Genomic DNA, 19,882 nt, shown 5'->3' on the forward strand with positions numbered 1-19,882 from the left:
TTTCCAAAACCATTCTCGAATGCTGAGTTATAGCGATTTTTTGTCTACCGTTAAACCTCTTTAAAGTAATAGGGTCGGAACCAAGAAAAAATATTACATTAGAGAGTTTATTACTTTACCAAGATTAAAAATATACTGTGTACATAATGTTGGGATCGGAGAAAATATTATTTTAGACAGATTATTACTTCATCGAGGTTTAACTGTACTTTCTAATGAATGACTCGGGCTTCTCGTGCAAACATATCAGTCCCACTAATAAAAATACGCCATGTGTTGGTTCGGATATAATAAATAAATGAGATCTCGGACCGTAAGATTATCAGGAACATAACCTAAAAAACAGACCAATATACTGTATAATCAATATGTTTTAGCTTTTTTAGAACAACTTAGTTACACAAAACAAATAATTTACATGACCATTAGATAAAAATAGGAGGCCACTGCCCACTTTAAATTCAACTCTTTGTCTTTCTGTCACTTTTTTTTCTTCAGCAGCTGGAAAAGATGAGAACTAATCTACAAACCTAAACTCATGAATGTTACATTTCTATCCTCTTAATCTCTAATTAAGGACCCGCCCCACGGTTAATCATCTCCATGTACTGATTAAGAGATTCTTGCCTCTGCAACCTCATTTCCTCGTTAAACTTAGTGATAAACGCTTCCACCCTCTTGTTCAGCTCGTCTTGACCCAGCGACGGATCTTTCTTGAGCTTTCCTGAGCCAGAAGATCGCGATAACATTGATGAATTCGTTTTCCTGGTAGTACGGTCATTGAACGTCTCGGATTTTGTCATCTTACTGTAATCTTGAAAATCGCTAGCATTAGTGCTGTGAGCAGGGTGATTCTCCCAGGTGTCGGATTTTCGAAGGTGTCTTGTTAATGGCATTGGTCGACCGTCTGTTATGGTTTTCCAGGTGCTCTCCAGCGTCTCTTGCTTCTTAGGCTTTGTTACTTTCAGTGTTTTTCCACCTGAACAAAATAATTTAATTAATATTGTATTAAAACAAACACATTGGAGGATATATATTAATCAAGAGACAAACGTACATAAATTTGTACATACTATATTTTAATGACGGAATTTTAATTATTTGATCAAATTTCACAATTACAAAGATAATCATCAACTATTAACACTTTAAATATTATTTGTATCTCACTTAAAGTTAGGTAAAGTTTGTGTTGTAAAAATCGGGAATCGGGGAATATCGGTCGAGCTATCCATTTAGAATTAATTGAAAATTGAGAATTAATCGGATTAAAAATCGGATGTATTATAATATTTAATATATTATTATCATTATATTAGTTATTTATTAACAAACATACATTTATTATATCGTAATTTTTTACTTATTTATATTTAAATTAATATAATATTCTAATTTTAATAAATAATTATATATACCCCAGTAAAAAAATCATAAGAATTAGTCAAATTTCAAAAGTCGAATTGATCGAATACTTTATAAATGATTAATCGGATCAGGAATTTATCAGAGATTTTTAGAATACCGGATAAAGCAAGACCTCCACCGACGTACTGTTGATAGAAAACCCGAAATTTCTTGAGAGAAAGTTTGAATTTTGGAAAAAAGGCCAGGAAGAAATGACGAAAGGAGTTAAAAAGTAGAGCCTTATCATCTTAACAACAGTGCAGCTTAGCAAGCAAGGCCAACTATTTTTTAAGCTTTCGCACTCATTTTGTCGTGTTCCAACATTTCCTAAATTTAGTTAGTTATCCTTTTCGGAAAGGCCTTTTTTCATAAGAGGGCTCTCTTGTATAGAGAAAGTAGAAAACCCTTAATTCCATATTAGAATTTCATCAAATTTTTACTAATGTAGAATAATAATTATATTTAAATATAATAAAACGTTTTATTTGAAAAAAAATAATTTAAATTTGATTCTAATATGAAATGAGTTTGGATAAGTGTGAGTTTACTGTAATTCTACTACAGAATCACTTTAAACTATTTCATCAAATTTAAATAATTTTTTAAATAAAAAAAGTGTGCAACTTTATTTTTTAATTTGATAATTAAATTTTGTAACTATATGTGATAAAAAATAAAATAAATTATGTATTTATATTATTTTAATAAGGGTTCTCTACGGACCTCTATATAAGAGAGCTCTACTTGGATTGCTTAGTTATCCTTTTCGTAAATATCACCTCATTTGGATAATTCTATATTGATGATTTATTTGTTATATTTTAGAAGAACGGTTAATTTAACATCATTATCCTTCATAATTAATCTACTTAAAAATACTTCCTCAGTTTCCATTTAAATATCACTTGACTTTTGTATAATCTCAGGATGCTAGGATGCTTTGACTGTATAGTAAAATTATAGTTTTTATTTTTTTTAGATAAAAATTTAAGTTACATATTTTTATTCAAAAAATAAATTTTTAAAAAATTATTATTTTTAATATACGACGAAAAATAAGGGTAAAAAGTCAAGTGACTGTTAAAAATAACGGGGCAGTATATGAAAAAGGATAGACATGTACCTTGATGATCAGGGGTGGTTTTGACAACTTTCCGGTGACCGAACCTAGACGACGCCGGCGGTTTCGAAAACTCCGTCACCCTCGCTGCCTCTTGAGCTCCACCAATGACCTTATTGGACGTCAAATTCATTACTTTGACATAAGGATCCTCTAGATCACGATCCTTATCATTCTTAGCTTCAACTTTCTTTACACTCTCAAACACCCTACCATCCATCTTCACATTTTTCAACTCATTCACAGCTACAACATCCAAATCTCTAGGGCCGGCCCTATTCGCAACACCATAATCAAACAACGGAGACGTTGCCATTAACGTCTCCGTTACACCCATGTTGACTTGATCAATACCCACCGTATTGACCAAGTCAACACTCATTCCCACTCCCCCTCCTCCGCCATACACTCTACCTGGCGGATGAGGAGGAGAAAACGAAAAATGCTCAAACCCCACATCCGCCGCCACCTCATCATCACTCTTACCAACAGACGCCACCTGAGGTGGCGGCGGCGGAGAAAAGGCATAATAATCAAACTTAGACTGTAGCTTAGAAGTAGCAACAATAGTGATAATAATACAATTTATAACTAGGTACAAATAAGGCGGTTTGAGCCATGAAGCGACGGCGTTTAAGACGGCCGGGAAGTCGAAAAGAGGGAAGGTGGTGAGGTGAGGGAGGGAGAGCTTGAGGAGCATGGCTATGAAGCAAATAGAGGAGGAGATGGTGAGGACTTTGAGTGAGAACATTAGGTGAGCTGAGATTTGTGAAAATGTGGACATTTTGTTTGTTATTATGAAGATGCAAAGGAACACAAAAATAGGGTACATTATATATGAAGGTTTTTTTGGTGTGGGGTGGCTGGCAGGTGGACAGTAGACACGTGGAGGGCTGGAGGATGAACAGAAATGGATAACATATATTGCACATTTATCAACATCTGGGAACTGACCTTTACAAGGTTTTAAAACATTTTTTCTCGTTTAAGACGTCTATTGTTATCGTTTCTGAAATAATTAAAAAATATATATAAAATTTTATTTTTATTTAGAAAAAATTAAGAATTTTTTTAAAAAATTACACTTTCTATTTATCTTAGAATACGTGTCAAACACTAACTCAGAAACGATAATAATTGAAAGGACGGAGTGAGTATACTGATCCGTTTTCTGTTTGACTTTTTGCGGTCAAACTGATCTAATTTTGACTGAAAATTTAATATAGTAAATAATCATTAAAAAGTCCATTTAATCTATTTTAATATATATTTTTTTATCGTGGAGAACCCGAAGCTGTTATCCTTCGGGTGCGCACTGGTTAAACCCCATAGGATCACGCTGTAAATCACGTGAACCAAGTTAAACCGTATTTAAGCGATATGTTCTGGCTCAATCAGTAGACATAACTATAAATTATCCTACCGAGTGATTAATATGTATTTTTCGAGTTTTTTAAAGTAAAGAAAAAAAATAAATTTTTATTAATGGTCAAAATTGGATTATTTTGATTGTAAGTCAAAACAAATAAACTAGGACAAGTGAAATATTTTATAAATTTTCGAGCTTTGGCACGTGTTCATGTGTATATATTAAAAAATGATATTTAGTTATAAAAGAGTAAATATGTACCAATTTCATCCTATTTTACAGTATTTTCTGAAAGTTGGTCAAAATTTTTAAATATTCCAAAAAATCGCAAATTTTAATTTTCGATTTTTAAAAGAGTAGCTCGAGTCAGCTCACATTCCATGTTCAATGTTCAATGTTAATAAACAATTGTAGTTGTGTGTAAGAGTATTACTAACAATGCAAAAGTACTACAACTTGTCCATGGTTTTTGCTATACCTTCTCGAAGTAAGCTCGATTTATTCATTTAATACACTTTTAATGTTAAAGGAGACCCTTAAATATCACATTTCATTATTAATAGAATTGATACACTAATTAAATAGTACTTGCTTCTTTTTTTTGACATATATGACTTATAACCTTATAAATGAGTATCTGTTTTCAGAAATCGCGAGGATCGAACCCAGAATCCGGCACGACAGATGATAGGTTTTTAACCACTTGAGTTATCCAACCGTGCTCAACAGTACTTGCTTCTTAAGATTATAAGCTAGTCAACTAATGCAAGTTAGATCTTGTTAATTACTTTCTATAAACACATGATTAGTTGTTGATGTAGAGAACCTTTAACATGCACCACTTTCGAAGCAAATAGTACTACCTCCGTCTCTCTCATTTCTTTTCAGTTTTTTTTCACATGCTTGACACGGACTTTAAGACAACTATAAAGCATATCTCCGCAATTTATTTTTAATTTTTTTTTTTGTATAAAAATTTAAACATTATATTTTTATTTAAAAGAAAAAAAAATAAAAAAAAATATACAACTACATTTAATAAGAGCATTAAAATGCGTGCCGAGCCCCCGTCCCCCAATGTAAAGAATTGAGGGGGACGGAGGGAGTAGTAGCATACATGTGTGTAACAGTCTCTGTCGTTTTTCTAAAATCTTAAAATTTTAAAAAAATAAATAATTAATATTATTTTTTAATAAAAATGGCGATTCTGATCATAAACGACTAGAATGTCAAATAATAAGAATCCTGAAATTAACAATTTGAATAAAAATTTTGAAATTATGAACATCTCCAAAAACGAATTTTAATAACGGTTTAAAAATGATTTCGACTAAGATCTCGTAAAGCTCGTTCAGGGATTATGACTCTGTTTGAGAGTGCTGTTGAAAACTGTTGTAGTGTAAGAAAAAAAACTGGTGGAAAAAGTGTTGTCATGAAAATTAGATGTTTGTTTGGTAATTATTTTTAATTTATGCATATTTTGATATATAATATATAAAAATAATATTTTTGAGAAGGTTTAATGTTGAAACTGATAACTACTTTCTGCAAAAGCTGAAAACAGGTTTTTCCAAACGCATGAAAGGACATGATTTTACTAATAGCAGCTTTCAGACCAAAAACGTTCTTCCGAACAGTAGCTTTTAAAATTTACGAAAAACCTGTATAACAGTTTTTCAGTAAAAAATTGTTCTACCTATTTGCAACAACAATATCAACGGAGCCTATACATGATAGAAGTTGCAGTGAGGCGGTACCTGCGGGCGGTGTCTGAGGAATCCTCAAATGGTGGATCTATACATAGATTAAGTACTAGCATGTAGTAGTAAAACTCCATGCTTCCCCATGTGCTAACCGTTTCATTGTTTGCCACCCCTAGCCGACCATGATTTCTATATGTACCGTACGGGTTATACAAGTGTTTTGTATTTTCAATTAACATAAAAAAAATTGAGAAAAAGTATATTATGTTAACAACTTTACATCGAAATAAACGAAATTCTTCTTATCCTACATAGGCATGCAGGTTAACAAAGGATATGAAAAAATGGGAAGTTTTTTGAAGAGTATAAACTCTTGTGATCGCACACACAACACACTGTCAAATACAATATATATATATAGGTGAATAATCAAATACAAACTAAAATTAAAATAAAAACTAGTAATCAATCTAAGTCATTAGATCTAATGGTCCCCTAAATTACCCCACTCACCTACTATGTACCTTCCCACACCCAATTTCAGCTTTTCCTCTCCGTTTTTAATTTGATTTTTCCCGTCAAACTGTAAGTTTTTCTAAAAATCCGATTTCATTGTATTTTTCTACATATCTCAATGATCGATTTGTATATCATATGTGTTATATTTCGAATTAATTTAAAAAAAATTATTAGATTTCTAGTTTTTATTCTAAATTGGTTCTATCGGAATAGCTCTATATATATATATATATATATATATATATATATATATATATATATATATATATATAATGTTTGATGTACACGGAAGAAACAAGTGCAAACTAAAAGCTCTGATCTTATTACGATAATGCAGTACAATATAAATAGAGGATTAAACAAACTAACTGATGCGGCCAAAACATAAGGACCACGATCTCAACTACTACTCTCCTAATGCAGTTACAACTCTAGACTTATTCATGCAGTTCCTAAATAATTTCTATGACACCCACGACCAAGTCAATACATGCAACAGCATGTCCAGCTAGCCGTTTCAAATACAGATAAGATTCAAATTAATATAAATAAAATCGAAATAAAAATCCAACATTCACCCCCTTAATTTGAAGCCTGTCCTGACAACTGTTTTACTCCCAGCAGACTCCTCATACGCTCGAACTTGACAGTGGTCATCCCTTGGTTAAAATATCCGCTCGTTGCAGATCCGTGCTGACATGCTTTATAACAATCTCCTTCCTCTCCACACGCTCACGGATAAAGTGATATCGTATGTTTATGTGTTTACTCCTGCCGTGAAACACCGGATTTTTGGTCAGGTCTATAGCAGACTTGTTATCAATGTGCAACACAACTGGTCCAACCTCTTCACCTGTCAGTTTTGCCAGCAGATTTCGCAACCAAATGGCTTGACAAGCTGCTGCGGTGGCGGCCATAAATTCAGCCTCGCATGATGACAGCGCAACGCATCTCTGTTTTTGAGATATCCAAGTTATCAAACTATCATCTAGATAGAATACCATAGCTGAAGTACTCTTTCGATCATCTGTTTGTCCACCCAAGTCACTATCAGAGTAACCAGTGAGGCTACCTGCTCCTGGTTTCTTCAAATAAGTTAAGCCTAAATGCAGAGTATCACTTACATACCTGAGAATTCTTTTGACTACATTCCTATGCACAGCTGTTGGTTTCTCCATGAAACGACTCACAATGCCTACGGAGTAAGCAATGTCGGGGCGAGTATGCACGAGATAACGAAGTCCCCCAACTAGACTTTTATATTCTGTAGGATCTACTAATTCACCCCCTTCATCCTTAGTCAAATGCTCCTTGGGATCCATAGGATATTTAGTGGGATTGCAGCCACTCATCCCAGCCTTCTCCAATATTTTTCTAGCATACCCAGTTTGTTCATCTCAAACTGCTCATTCATTTCTTGTTTAAACTTGTCAACGACCTCGACACTGTTGCCTGTTAGCAGCAGGTCGTCAACATACACCCCAACCAACAGTACGTCCACACTTCCTCTTCTCACATACACTGCATGTTCATGAGGACACCGAACGAAGCCCATATTTTTGAGACTTTTGTTGAGTTTTGCATACCAAACACGAGGTGCTTGACGTAGACCATAGAGAGCCTTCAATAATTTATAAACCATATTTTCTTTCAAGCGAACAGTCTCAATTCTGGTGACTGGGCGAATATTTCGTCAAAGTCGACTCCGTGTTCTTGTACGTAGCCTTTGGCGACAGGTCTCGCCTTATACTTCACTATCTCCCCATTTTCATCCATTTTAATCTTGTATATCCACTTTAGTCCCATGACTTTACGCCCAGCTGGTAATTCTGACAATTCCCATGTGTTGTTTTGTTTGATTGAATCCATCTCCCTTTGCATAGCCTGCCTCCAGCTTCATTCCTTAATGGCCTGAGCATAATTTCGGGGCTCATCAAGTCCCATGAAAAGTAACTCATCATCCAGCTCCACCTCTTCAGTAGTATTGTATATGTCAGACAAATTCCTGAACCGTCTCGGTTCACTGTTAGTGCTACTGCCTTCAGACTCATTTGGCTGCACTAAGGCTCCAGAAATTTGTGACATTGTCACAGGCGACTGCGCCCCAGAGTGTGATCCACCATACGTCGAATTTTCACTCGTCTGTTGCAGAGTCACATTGTCTTGATCACTTGTTTCCCTAGGCTGCACAAAAACAAAGGTGTTGTAATGACCTTGTGTACTGTCAACTTCCAGATTCCAACACCACGTTTTTTTCTCTTCAAACACAACATCTCGATTTACAATCACCTTGTTTTCAACGGGATAAAACAGCCTACATCCCTTTGTACCTGCTTCCTTTCCGAGATAAACAACAAGCTTGCCTCTGTCACCTAGTTTAGTGGTTTGGGCTCCTGGAATTTTCACATGAGTCGGGAACCCAAACACGCGAACATGCTCAAGATTCGGTTTTTTCTTTTTCCAAGCCTCGTAAGGAGTTTTCCCAGTTAAAGATCTAGTTGGTAACCAGTTCAGCAAAAAAATCGAGTGTCTCACAGCTTCACCCCACAGATTTAAAGGCAGTTTCATTTGTTTCAACAAGCTTCTGGCCATCTCAACCACAGTCATGTTTCTCCGCTCAACAACTCCGTTTTGTTGCGGTGAATACGGGACTGTGAATTGTCTAGCTATTCCATGATCATCACAGAATTCTTCAAATGAACGAGAACAAAATTCTCCTCCTCGATCTGACCTCAACATCTGAACTCGTTTTTCTGTCCCCTTTTAAACTTGTAGTTTGAATTTCTTGACCATTTTTAGTGTCTCGTCTTTGCCTTTTAATAAATATATCCACATCATATGCGTGAAGTCATCAACCAATAGAAGAAAGTATTTGTTCCCTCCTGCTGTAGGCGGAGATATAGGGCCACACAGGTCAATGTGTACTAGTTCTAGGCCCACCTTGGCACGATTAATGGACTGGGAGGGAAATGGCCTTCGTGTCTGTTTGGACATTAAACAATCAGTGCATACAGATTTTGGTTGAGACAATTTTGGAACACCATAAACCATATATGCAGACTGCATCAAGGAGAGAGCTTGAAAATTGACATGACCCAACCGCGCATGCCATAACCAGGAGATTTCATCAGATTTTGACAAAAGACATGTTGGATGGTTAATCTCAATAATTATCTTATATAAGCGATTTGGGGACCTCTTGACTTTCATTAACAACTTCCCCATGCTATCAAATACCCACAAAAAATCTCCTTTTAAAATAATCCTATTTCCATCCTCAGATAATTGACCGAGACTAATAATATTTTTGCATAGTTTAGGAATGTAGTATACCTCTTTCAGCATGTGTTCTTCTCCATTTTTACAAGTAAAAATTATCGATCATTTTCCCTTGATTTCAACAGTGGAGTCATCCCCAAAGCGAACTTGTCCAGTCACACTTTCATCCAATTCCCTAAGTTTTGATTTTTGGCCGGTCATGTGGTTACTTGCTCCGTTGTCCAAGTACCACAAATTCGATTCTGTATGGTTGCCTTTAATTTCACTGAGCCTAGGAACCACACCTTCTTCGTTGAGAAGCATCATGGTCTTTTGCTTATCATCGCATTATGTAAACAATAGAGCAGGCTCGTCATCATCAACTTGAGCTATGTTCACTTCTCCTACTTTGATCTCCTTGTCTCGTTTTGATCTCCGGCAATCTGTTGCAAAATGACCATAAGCCTGGCAGTTGTAACATCTTACCCGACTTTTATCACGGTTCCAACGGCTACCATCCTTCCCTCGATTTTTCTGAGCATGTGAGACTTCTGCATTTGCTTTGTTACGCTTCATCCATTCCTCATTTGTCAACAACAGCTTTCCTTCTTCACTTTCTCTTCTGGCCCACTCCTCTTCTGTAAGCATCAACTGACCACCCCCTTTCTCAGTCTGCCCCCTTAGTCTTTCTTCGTGGGCTTTAAGTGAGCCTATAGCTTCTTCAACAGTCATATTCTCAATGTCACCAAATTGTTCCATGGTCGAAACAATCTGCAAGTATTTCGTTGGCATTGCACGAAGCAATTTCTTCACAACGTAGCTATCAGTTACTGTCTCTCTCAAAGTACGTATATGTGTTACTAACCCATTTAACTTTAGACATAAATCATCTAAAGAATCAGCATCCTTCATACACATGAACTCGAATTCACCTTTTAACGTTTGAACTCTAGCCCTCTTGACACGTTCTGCCCCTTGACACAAAGTCCTTATGGTCTCCCAAGCCTCCTTCGCTGTTTCTTTCTCAGCTACTGACAACAATACATCCTCCGGAATTCCTTGGTAAATCGTTGCCAGAGCAATTTTATTCTGGCGTTCATCCACCACAATTCCCGTTTCCTTGGCTTCCACCGCATCCCACACACCCTAAGCCTTCATGTACACTTTCATTTTGAGTGCCCAGGCAGTGTAGTTACTCCTTGCTAGCATCGGATAATTCAAACCGATGGCACCTTCTTTCAGCTTGTTAGTTTCCGTTGTCGCCATCCTTTGCATATATTTAGGCATGCAGTAGAATGGATCTGATACCAAATTCTTGTGATCGCACACACAACACACTGTCAAATACAATATATATATATAAAGTGTTTGATGTAAACGGAAGAAAAAAGTGCAAAGTGGAAGCTCTGATCTTATTACGATAATGCAGTACAATATAAATAGAGGATTAAACAAAATAACTGATGTGGCCAAAACATAAGGAACACGATCTCAACTACTACTCTCCTAATGCAGTTACAACTCTAGACTTATTCATGCAGTTCCTAAATAATCTCTATGACCCCACGACCAAGTCAATACATGCAACAGCGTGTCCAGCTAGCCGTTTCAAATACAGATAAAATTCAAATTAATATAAATAAAATCGAAATAAAAATTCCACATAAACAACCAAAATACAATTGTATTATGTATCTTGTATATAATTGACATAAGAGAGTTAATAAATATGGCATGATTTGATTGTTCGGGTATAATAATAATTTCAAAAATCGTAGTATCAGGTATATAAACAGAAAAACACGAGTTCGGCTTCTCACTAAAAAAATTAACTTATTATCCTATAATATTATATATATATAAAGGAGTATACATGATCACTAAATTATTCGGCTTAAATATTAATTCATAAGTATAAAATATAACATGCATATAGTAAACACATGCGATAGCAAAAATAAACAAAATACATAATATATCATTCGATTGGGTGAAAAGAAATAATAAGTATAATGATCCTTAATCTCACAATTTGAAAGCAAATGGTCGAAAATATCACAAGTTGAAGGAGATGGCCCTTAAAGGCAAGTTTTATTTACTTTTATCAATCACCTCAAACATGACTTACTTTTGTATTGGGCTTTGAAGTTGGCCTCCAAAATTTTAATAAAATGCATTCTTTTACTACATTCTAGCTTTAACAACGCATATTTTTAATGTGTTTACCCCATAAAAGCATTGTTTAAATGTGTTTTCAAAATTTTTATTTTTATTTTTATTTTTTATAAAACTTATTTTATATTCTGAAATTAATATGAACGTGAATAAAAAATACGTTTTGTATAAACGAAAATAAAAAATGCGTTTTGAGTGATAAAAGGGGTAATTTTTTCAGATTGCGAGATTTTGGGTCATTTCTTCTAAAATTGTGATAGAAAGTTCCAATACTCAAATACCCAAATGGAGGAGGGAAGTTGTTGGCCCAATTAAAATTTTAAATTTATTACTTTAAAATATGTTAAGAATGTTACTCCCTCTGTCCCAAAATAAGTGTCGATTTGACTTTTGATACGTTTTTTAAGGTACTAAAAAAATATATTTGCATATATCTTTTTTTCAATTTTTTTTTTCCTGAATTAAAATTTTCCATTTATATTTTTATTTAGAAAAGAAAATTTATATAAAAAATATATACAAGTACCTTTTTTTAACATCTCAGAAAATGTGTCAAAAGTTAAAGCAACACTTATTTTGGGACCGAGGGAGTATGTTTGAGATGTACATCCATTGTAAGAGATTCATCTAGAATTATGGTAGAGTATAACTTTCATTTTATCTTCCAATTTGTTGTAATCATATGAAAAATTAAAACCTTTGTTTAAGACTAGGATGCTTAACCATATTTCGTATGGCGTGAAGTCAACGTTCTATATAAAACAAACCTGGTTTACAAGACACGTTAACATAGATTGTTTCTACACATAACATTTCTATCCAGAAGCAAAAATCTAGGGTTTCAAAGTTGTTGCCAGATTCAAACATGCAAACTTTCTAAACATTTCTATTCAGAAGCAAAAATCTTAGGGTTTCAAAGTTGTTAACAGATTCAAACATGCAAACTTTCTACACAACATTTCTATTCAGAAGCAAAAATCTTAGGGTTTCAAAGTTGTTACCAGATTCAAACATGCAAACTTTATACGCAACAATCAAAATCAGGTTTCTCTTCGTGCTCATATTCTATCAAAATATGAAGAAACCCCAAGGACACACGGGAGAAAACATAAACCCGGCTTATTACTCCTTGTAACCTATTTTGGTACAATGGCACTACCACATGGAAAGGAAAAAATAAAACACGACAGGCCTCTTGTACAAGTAGTTTACAATCCCAGCGTACAGGGAAAAATTTCCAAAAAAACCTACTTTTTGTTGTATATTTCCAGTATTCCAGCACCGACACCTTTGAATATACTTAAGGTTTTGAGAACATCCCTTGTGTTAGTGAGGAAAAGTCAAAATCGCTTCCTTTTTGTGTTGAAGATGCAGATGGTAGTGTAGATGCTGCTTGTGGTTTTGTTGTTGCCGAAGGTGACACACCATTTCCTGTAGTATACTGTCCCATGCCATAAAAGCTGCATACGGAAATATGAAAAGGAGTAGAACATTTTAAATTAGCTTCAGTTCTTACAGATCACAGGGTTTCAAAATATCTTTGATTTGTTCTTGCACATACATATATAGTTATACACGTACGCATTCTGAATACACTAAAATCTGACTTCAAATTTACTAAGATATAAAGCACTCACCTGGAATCTTGAAGTGGAACTGAATTCCCAACTGGTAATGTCGGTCCCGTATTTCCCATCTGTCCCCAGAAAACATACATCAAAATTGTATCTTCAACTTGCAACAAATACCAATGAGAATATTTACCTGCATATAGTTCTGTAGATCACTCTTTCCTGTGGCAGGAATCATCATCCCAGGAATCTGATACCCAAAATTGGGCCAATTTTGAGAAGGCAAACCATTACCGTTGGGTCCAGGTTGCTGTCCATTGCCAGGAATTTTAGGCATGTCACCGCCAGATTTAGCAGCAGCAGCCATAAGAAGCGACTGTTGTTGAGCTAGCATTGCAAGTTGTTGTTGATGTGCAGCAAAAGGCGACACCATGTTGGACTGCATAATATTGCATCAGAACTGTAAAACGAACAAAAAACTACCATGGCATGCACAACATGTCAACGGTCATCTACTTTCACTGGACAAAGTGATCTAACTACTTATATAATGTATAAACTTAACAAAGGTCAACCCTACTCGGATTATATGGCCAAGCATGTACTATTAGAACTCCAAACAGAGCTGATAACAAAAATACAACTATTACCTTCTCAAAAAGGCTCATGATATCATTTTTAACATCCTTATTAGGTTTCTGTTCATTGCTTGGGAGTGTGATCGAAGGCGAATCCTGAAATAAATCTTCTAATCCAGAAGAAGAATTAATCTTGTTATTAACAGGTTCTGCTGGGGTTGCTTTCTCAGTATTCGAACCTCCTGCAGCAGCTGCAATAATGTCAAAAGTCAAAGTCAGCAGACAAGACAAATTCAACCATACCACCACCTCTATCTCCTAACTAGCACGGAGATTTTTCGATGTACTCCTCGAGTAAGACAAGCAGAAGTGCAAGATATGCTGCAAAAGAAAAATTTAAATACTGAAAAGATTTGCTCATACATACATTGAAAACCAGCCCATCCATTATCATCCGTGGAATGTGCCTCTGAGCCACTCTCAGCAGGATTATCCATTGAAAGCATGTTAAAAAGATCCGTGGCAAAATCGACTTTGGGTGGAGAAACAGCTTCGGCCACCTGCTTTACTTGATCAGCTGGAGGCACTGGTGGTTCCGCTTTGTGCATCACCTGTTGAAGCTTTGGTACTGAAGCAACCTGCAAATCAATCACATCAGCAAGACCAACTGATAGCCAGTAAGATTATCATTCTTTCAAATTTCAGGAAGCATCGCCCAAGAATCGAGTGATTTCTGATAAAGGCTTAGGGCTCAAGCAGTCATTACAAAATCATAGACTAGAAATAATTCTTTAGGAGGAATGAGGCTAATTTTTAAAATGATTCAAGTGTGCAACTAATGTTTCCCATTTAAATAAGCTAAGCAATAAGGCTACCAATCCATGTCCCGAGGTTTCTACTCATTTAGTATGATATTGAGGTAAAGTTTTTTGACTATAAACCTAAATCCGTATTGGCAAGTTATGTTCCCAGATTGTCTGGACATTTTACTTTTCCCTTCTATTAACGGAAAGCAGGTCCAGGAAACAGACTACAAAATCTGAAACAGAAGAACTAGCCAAAAAAGTCAGCTTGACATACAGGTTCAGGTCCCTTCGGGGGCACAGGTAGACTGATTCTAGCAGCAGGAATGCTGTTATTAGTACTGCGTGGCTGATATTTCTTTCTGTCCTCCGCAACTTTTTCGGGATTTCTATTATATGCATAACCACTTTTTTCAACAGGTCTCTGCCACTGAGCAGAGGGCTGCTCAACTTGCTCCCTGACAGGTGACTTTGGTTTCCCATCCTTGGAAACCCATCTTTTATCTTCATACCTTAAATTATTTCACAAAATATGTAACAAACAAGGTATAAAGAACTGAATCATAATCAACTATACATCATTTAAAGAAACAGAATATCAATGTTTTTTTTAAATACATACTTTGCACGGATAAAATTTTCAATCCCGACCCTGTCATAGTTTGGCGGAAGCTCTGCCTCCCAGTAGCTATTAGACTTTTCATTTCCCATTGCTGTGTGCAGAAGAAAACCAATTTCAATAAAAAGGGGAGACAATTACTTCATCAGTCCATACTCAATAGATTAGCATAAGGGAACACAAAAAGAAAATTAAGACCATGACGAAAATGAGCTCTTACATCTAATAAATTCAACTTGCTCCGGAAGCCATGTGTCAAGTGTTGCAGATCTGACCTGCACGCGAGTCGAGAAAGAATATTACAATCAAAACTGATTCTGAACATATTTATTCTTTTAAAATCCAAAACTGTACTTTAAAAAAAATTAGGGGTTGCCGAAGAGCAAAAGATGAACAATATGCAATATGAGAAATTAGAAATGCTCAGAACATGTTTTATCACCTAGCTGTATCATAGTAGGGACCGAATGGGTTGTCATATGCGGGACAAATAAGCATAGATTTTCAATGAAACCAACAAGTAGAAAAGATGATTTTTCTTTTGAGGATGCTGATTAATAATTGCTAGCGTAAATCTGTAGGATATATACTACCCAATTCCGAGCTTATTGAGTAAAATACCAATGTAACTCATTGGTAATTTAGTAGTCAAAATTTATGATAGTTCCTCCTCACTGGGCATCGCCCCACACCTTACCCATTGAGACAAATAGCAAATGTACTAGGGGAGACATAGAGAGCGGTGCAAAGGGAGTTATATCTAGCAAAGATGGAGTGTACTTTCTAAAGGGTGAAATGCGTATAATATATTGAATTGAAAATCGAACATTACACTTAGAGACAAAGCATATGTTTTAGTCTTATTGCAAGATTCGGACAAATCAATTTTCACGGCGCATTCAATATAGAAAATAAACCATCTTAAAGGAACAATGTCATATTTAATAAACCTAAAATCCTGAATGATTGATAGTACAATTATCAGAATAACCATACATAATGACCAAATAACAGGGCAAAAAATGACAAATGAGTGGAAAGAGAAATTGGGTCTGATGCAGAATGTACAAAATCATATTTAGTTATGATCACCTATCATATAAGTAAAAAAAACGCTGTTGTATTTTTTACAAGTGTTATTGATTGATAAGAAACTCAAGTGTGAGTGTGATTGATGAGAAACTCAAGTTTGAGAACCGTTACCCAATGCAAGAATAAACATACTTGTATAAGCGTGAAAAGGATTATACCACAATTTACAGCTTTTAAATGAACATTACCTTTGATATGTGAACCCCGAGACTTCTGTGTATTCCAGAACATTGCATGCAGATAAAAATACCTAGATTGACACTAGCCCATCTAGGGCCCCTGCACGGACAAAAAATAGGTCAATACTACAGACAATCCGAAAAGATTTTTCCGCACAACTGACTTATGGTAAACTGTAATTGTAACCAAAAGTTATACAATTCCTAATACCATCAAGTACCGACAAGGCGACAAATGTAATAGTTTCCCAAATTATAAATTATGACTTCCCATCAATTTGATTCGAGTCTAAACATCATCAAATACCGAAAAATGTCATAGTTTGGCAAATTTTTAAGTATCACTTCCCATCAAATTTTGACACAACTCCTAACACCACCAAGTACCAACAAATGTAACAGTGGCCCAAATTTTAATACATCACTTACATCCAACTTTGATACTTCAAAGAAACTTACTTAGATTTGCAGTCAGCGCATTCCCTATTCTCTGGTAATTTAAGAAGCCCTTCCAATATCTGCAATCAGAAAACATTAAACACCCAATTTCGACAACAACTAAACAACAAAATGCAGATACCGATAAACAAACAATACACATTAGCAAGTAAAGTATTCTGATCAACCAATCAATTTTCCAAATACCAAAATTCTACAAAACTTGAACTTCAATATTTCAAACTCATCTCCTTCTCTCCGTAGCAATACATTCAATTACAAACCTTATCATTCACAAACACACTACGAAAACATAAAATTCAGCTTTGACATCATACTGACCTCATACACAGCTCCACAAATACATAATTACGGTTCTATTCTTCATTATCAAATAAACATTATAACATAAATTTTAGCTTCGACAACATATTGAGCTCATATACAACTCCACAGATACATAATTATGATTCAATTCTTCATTATCAAATAAACATAAGAACATGAATTTTAGCTTAGACAACATACTGAGCTCATATACAGCTCCACGAATGCATAATTACGATTCAATTCTTCATTATCAGATAAACATAAGAACATAAATTTTAGCTTCGACAACATACTGAGCTCGTATACAGCTCCACAGTTACGTAATTACAATTCAATTCTTCATTATCAAATAAACATAACAACATAAATTTTAGCTTCGTTAACATACTGAGCTCATATACAGCTCCACAATTACGTAAATTACGATTCAATTCATCATATCAGATAAACAAACGAACCTATCATAAACCTTATCACACCATGTATATACACAATAACCTATAAATCTAATAAGATTATTTAAAATTATCATCAATAATTTCAATAACTAAAATAAATCAACCAAACAATTAACAATTACAATTAGTAATTCACTAACATATAAACTAAACAACAAACAGATCAAATCAAATCAATACGAGATCTAACAAAAAAAAACAAAAAAAAAATAAATAAATGAGAATTAAGTAGAGGACCTTTCGGTGCTGCGCATTGAGCTCTTTGGTGACATTAGCTTTCTGATTCATCGTTTTAAAAACACAAAATCGAAGACTAAATTAAAATAAAATTAATTAATTGAAATTGAAAAAGAAAAGGAAGATGAAATAGCAGAGAGAAGACGAAATTGAAAGCGGATCGGGTCGGGTCGGGTCGGGTCTTCTCTCTCTTTCTCTCAATCCTCCTTTCTCTTTAGGGAATCTAGAAAACTTATGTGTGTGTATCGGTGTGTGTATAAATAATAATAATTGTTATTAATAATAAAAGCGTTGGAGAATTGGGGAAAATTGGGGAGTAAAAGGTTTGTTTGACTTTTTGGTTGTGGGGACTGGGGAGGTCTGGTGCGTGTCAACTCAGCTGGGCTTTGTTAATTGCATTATTATTGCGATTTGTAGTGGAAAAATAATATTCAAATATATTATCGGGTTTTTTAACATATACCCGTGGAAGCCGGGAAACAATCAAAATAATTTAAACTTATAAATTTGTGCGCTTATTGCTTACGCACGAGACATGATAAAAAAAATGTGTAATACAGTTTTTTGAAAAGCGTATTAGACGATCGCTTAAGCGGAAGCGGGGAAAAAACGATACAAGACTCTGACTAACACCGTAGGAGGAGGAGGACGAAGGGCGTAGAAAAGGAAGATATCTCCTGAACAAGACTTTCCAGGTTGGAAAATGCCATGTTGGAAAATGCATGGGAGGCTTTGCAAAATCTCAAGGTAATCAAAAAATAAAATACATAATTATTCTATGAGGACGAATTATGTTCGTGTTTAAATAGTTTACTGAAAATGTTATTTTAATAATGAATAGTTAATTTTATATATCAAATTTTATTTTGTCATTTATTTTTGTTATTCTTTTACCTGAATTATATCATTTATGTTCATCAAGAGTGATTCCAAAAAAGATAGTATTGAATCGGAATATTATTTTTTAGCTTCGGGACTAATATTATATCGTATCAAATAAATCGAGAAATAAATGAAACTGAAGGTATGGTCCTAGACAAATAAGTCATATGTGTAGTTATATTATTTCTATGAACATTAATATATGACAAGAAAATGTGAAATAACGTGGAGGAGCCATTCTAATGCTAAATTGGCTATAGCCATTCCTCCATTTTGGCACCCAATAAAAAAGATGACAGTTTAATGCTAAAATATAACTTGTTCTTCAATGCTACAAGTCGAAATTCATCCAACAATAAAATTTCTTCCATTTTTTATATGAGAAGATGATTATAGCCATATTTGATTCTAAATATAGAATTAGAGTTGTAAACGAACTGAACTCGAACGAACTTTTAACGAACTCGGACAAAATCTTAACGAACCGGACACCGTTTGATAAGCTTATTGGATAAAAATTTTTGTCCTAACTCGAGTTCGGTAATATTCGAACCGAACACGAACTGTTCGCGAACATATCGAACCGAACCGAACACGAACTGTTCGCGAACATCATTTTAAAAAAAAAAAAATTAAATATTATTTTAGGTAAAAAAAATTTATCATACTATCAATTATATATTTTTCATAAATAAAATATTTATTTGAAATAACTATAAAATATAATTAATATATATTATTAATAATACATATATTATTTATACATGTAATATTATAAATATACTATTTTTTTCGAACCGAACTCGAGCTTAACGAACGAACCGAACTCGAGTCGAACACCTTAAAAGTTCAGTTCGGTTCGTTAAGATTATCGTACAAGAAATGGTATTCGAACTCGAGTTCGATAAACTTATCGGACGAGCTTATCGAGCTCGAACTCGAACGAACCGGACGAGCTTAACGAACAGCTCGGTTCGTTTACGGCTCTATATAGAATCAATTATCCACTTTGCATTTTCCATTCAACTATAGTAATGTATTGGAGTGATGTTTTGTATATTTAGTTCTATATCTTAGCTATGCATTGGATTTGCTCCAAAACGGAAGAGAGGTAATGAACAACTGAATTTCCTTCGTTAAAAAA

General features: G+C 34.6%; 4 protein-coding genes across 4 annotated transcripts; all 4 read right to left on the reverse strand.

Moving 5' to 3' along the window:
- Nucleotides 1–353: 353 nt before the first annotated feature.
- LOC141721645 (uncharacterized) lies at nucleotides 354–3,347 on the reverse strand. The gene is made up of 2 exons (XM_074524644.1): nucleotides 2,531–3,347; nucleotides 354–979 (listed from the first exon to the last, which is right to left on the reverse strand). Exons 1-2 carry the CDS (start codon nucleotides 3,309–3,311, stop codon nucleotides 573–575), a joined length of 1,188 nt encoding a protein of 395 aa, XP_074380745.1. The 5' UTR covers nucleotides 3,312–3,347; the 3' UTR covers nucleotides 354–572.
- A 3,424-nt stretch (nucleotides 3,348–6,771) lies between these two features.
- Nucleotides 6,772–7,470, reverse strand: LOC141720090 (secreted RxLR effector protein 161-like). The gene has a single exon (XM_074522446.1). The coding sequence runs from the start codon at nucleotides 7,468–7,470 to the stop codon at nucleotides 6,772–6,774; it is 699 nt and encodes a 232-aa protein (XP_074378547.1).
- Nucleotides 7,471–9,724: 2,254 nt separating this feature from the next.
- Nucleotides 9,725–10,642, reverse strand: LOC141720091 (uncharacterized). Its single transcript, XM_074522448.1, has 2 exons — nucleotides 10,600–10,642; nucleotides 9,725–10,500 (listed from the first exon to the last, which is right to left on the reverse strand). The coding sequence occupies exons 1-2, from the start codon at nucleotides 10,640–10,642 to the stop codon at nucleotides 9,725–9,727; spliced, it is 819 nt and encodes a 272-aa protein (XP_074378549.1).
- Nucleotides 10,643–12,653: 2,011 nt separating this feature from the next.
- Nucleotides 12,654–18,124, reverse strand: LOC141721647 (ADP-ribosylation factor GTPase-activating protein AGD5). Its single transcript, XM_074524647.1, has 11 exons — nucleotides 17,857–18,124; nucleotides 16,853–16,911; nucleotides 16,403–16,493; nucleotides 15,343–15,397; nucleotides 15,126–15,216; nucleotides 14,781–15,015; nucleotides 14,128–14,338; nucleotides 13,773–13,951; nucleotides 13,316–13,561; nucleotides 13,189–13,247; nucleotides 12,654–13,011 (listed from the first exon to the last, which is right to left on the reverse strand). Exons 1-11 carry the CDS (start codon nucleotides 17,905–17,907, stop codon nucleotides 12,852–12,854), a joined length of 1,437 nt encoding a protein of 478 aa, XP_074380748.1. The 5' UTR covers nucleotides 17,908–18,124; the 3' UTR covers nucleotides 12,654–12,851.
- Nucleotides 18,125–19,882: the final 1,758 nt, after the last annotated feature.

Source organism: Apium graveolens, chromosome 4 (assembly GCF_009905375.1).
Source record: "Apium graveolens cultivar Ventura chromosome 4, ASM990537v1, whole genome shotgun sequence".
NCBI classification, from domain to species: domain Eukaryota; kingdom Viridiplantae; phylum Streptophyta; class Magnoliopsida; order Apiales; family Apiaceae; genus Apium; species Apium graveolens.

Bases quoted from the DNA above. Each gene is read 5' to 3' on its own strand.
- LOC141720091 (XM_074522448.1), bottom strand. From the start codon at position 10,642: ATGGCGACAACGGAAACTAACAAGCTGAAAGAAGGTGCCATCG. The intron at 10,501-10,599 runs GTTTGAATTATC...ATGCGGTGGAAG, and splicing joins GCTGAAAGAAGGTGCCATCG to CCAAGGAAACGGGAATTGTG.
- LOC141721645 (XM_074524644.1), bottom strand. From the start codon at position 3,311: ATGTCCACATTTTCACAAATCTCAGCTCACCTAATGTTCTCACTCAAA. The intron at 980-2,530 runs GTACATGTCTAT...TATTTTGTTCAG, and splicing joins AACCACCCCTGATCATCAAG to GTGGAAAAACACTGAAAGTA.
- LOC141720090 (XM_074522446.1), bottom strand. From the start codon at position 7,470: ATGAGTGGCTGCAATCCCACTAAATATCCTATGGATCCCAAGGAGCAT.
- LOC141721647 (XM_074524647.1), bottom strand. From the start codon at position 17,907: ATGAATCAGAAAGCTAATGTCACCAAAGAGCTCAATGCGCAGCACCGA. The intron at 15,217-15,342 runs GTAAGAGCTCAT...TTCTGCACACAG, and splicing joins GCAAGTTGAATTTATTAGAT to CAATGGGAAATGAAAAGTCT. The intron at 14,339-14,780 runs GTATGTCAAGCT...ATTGATTTGCAG, and splicing joins CCCCGAAGGGACCTGAACCT to GTTGCTTCAGTACCAAAGCT.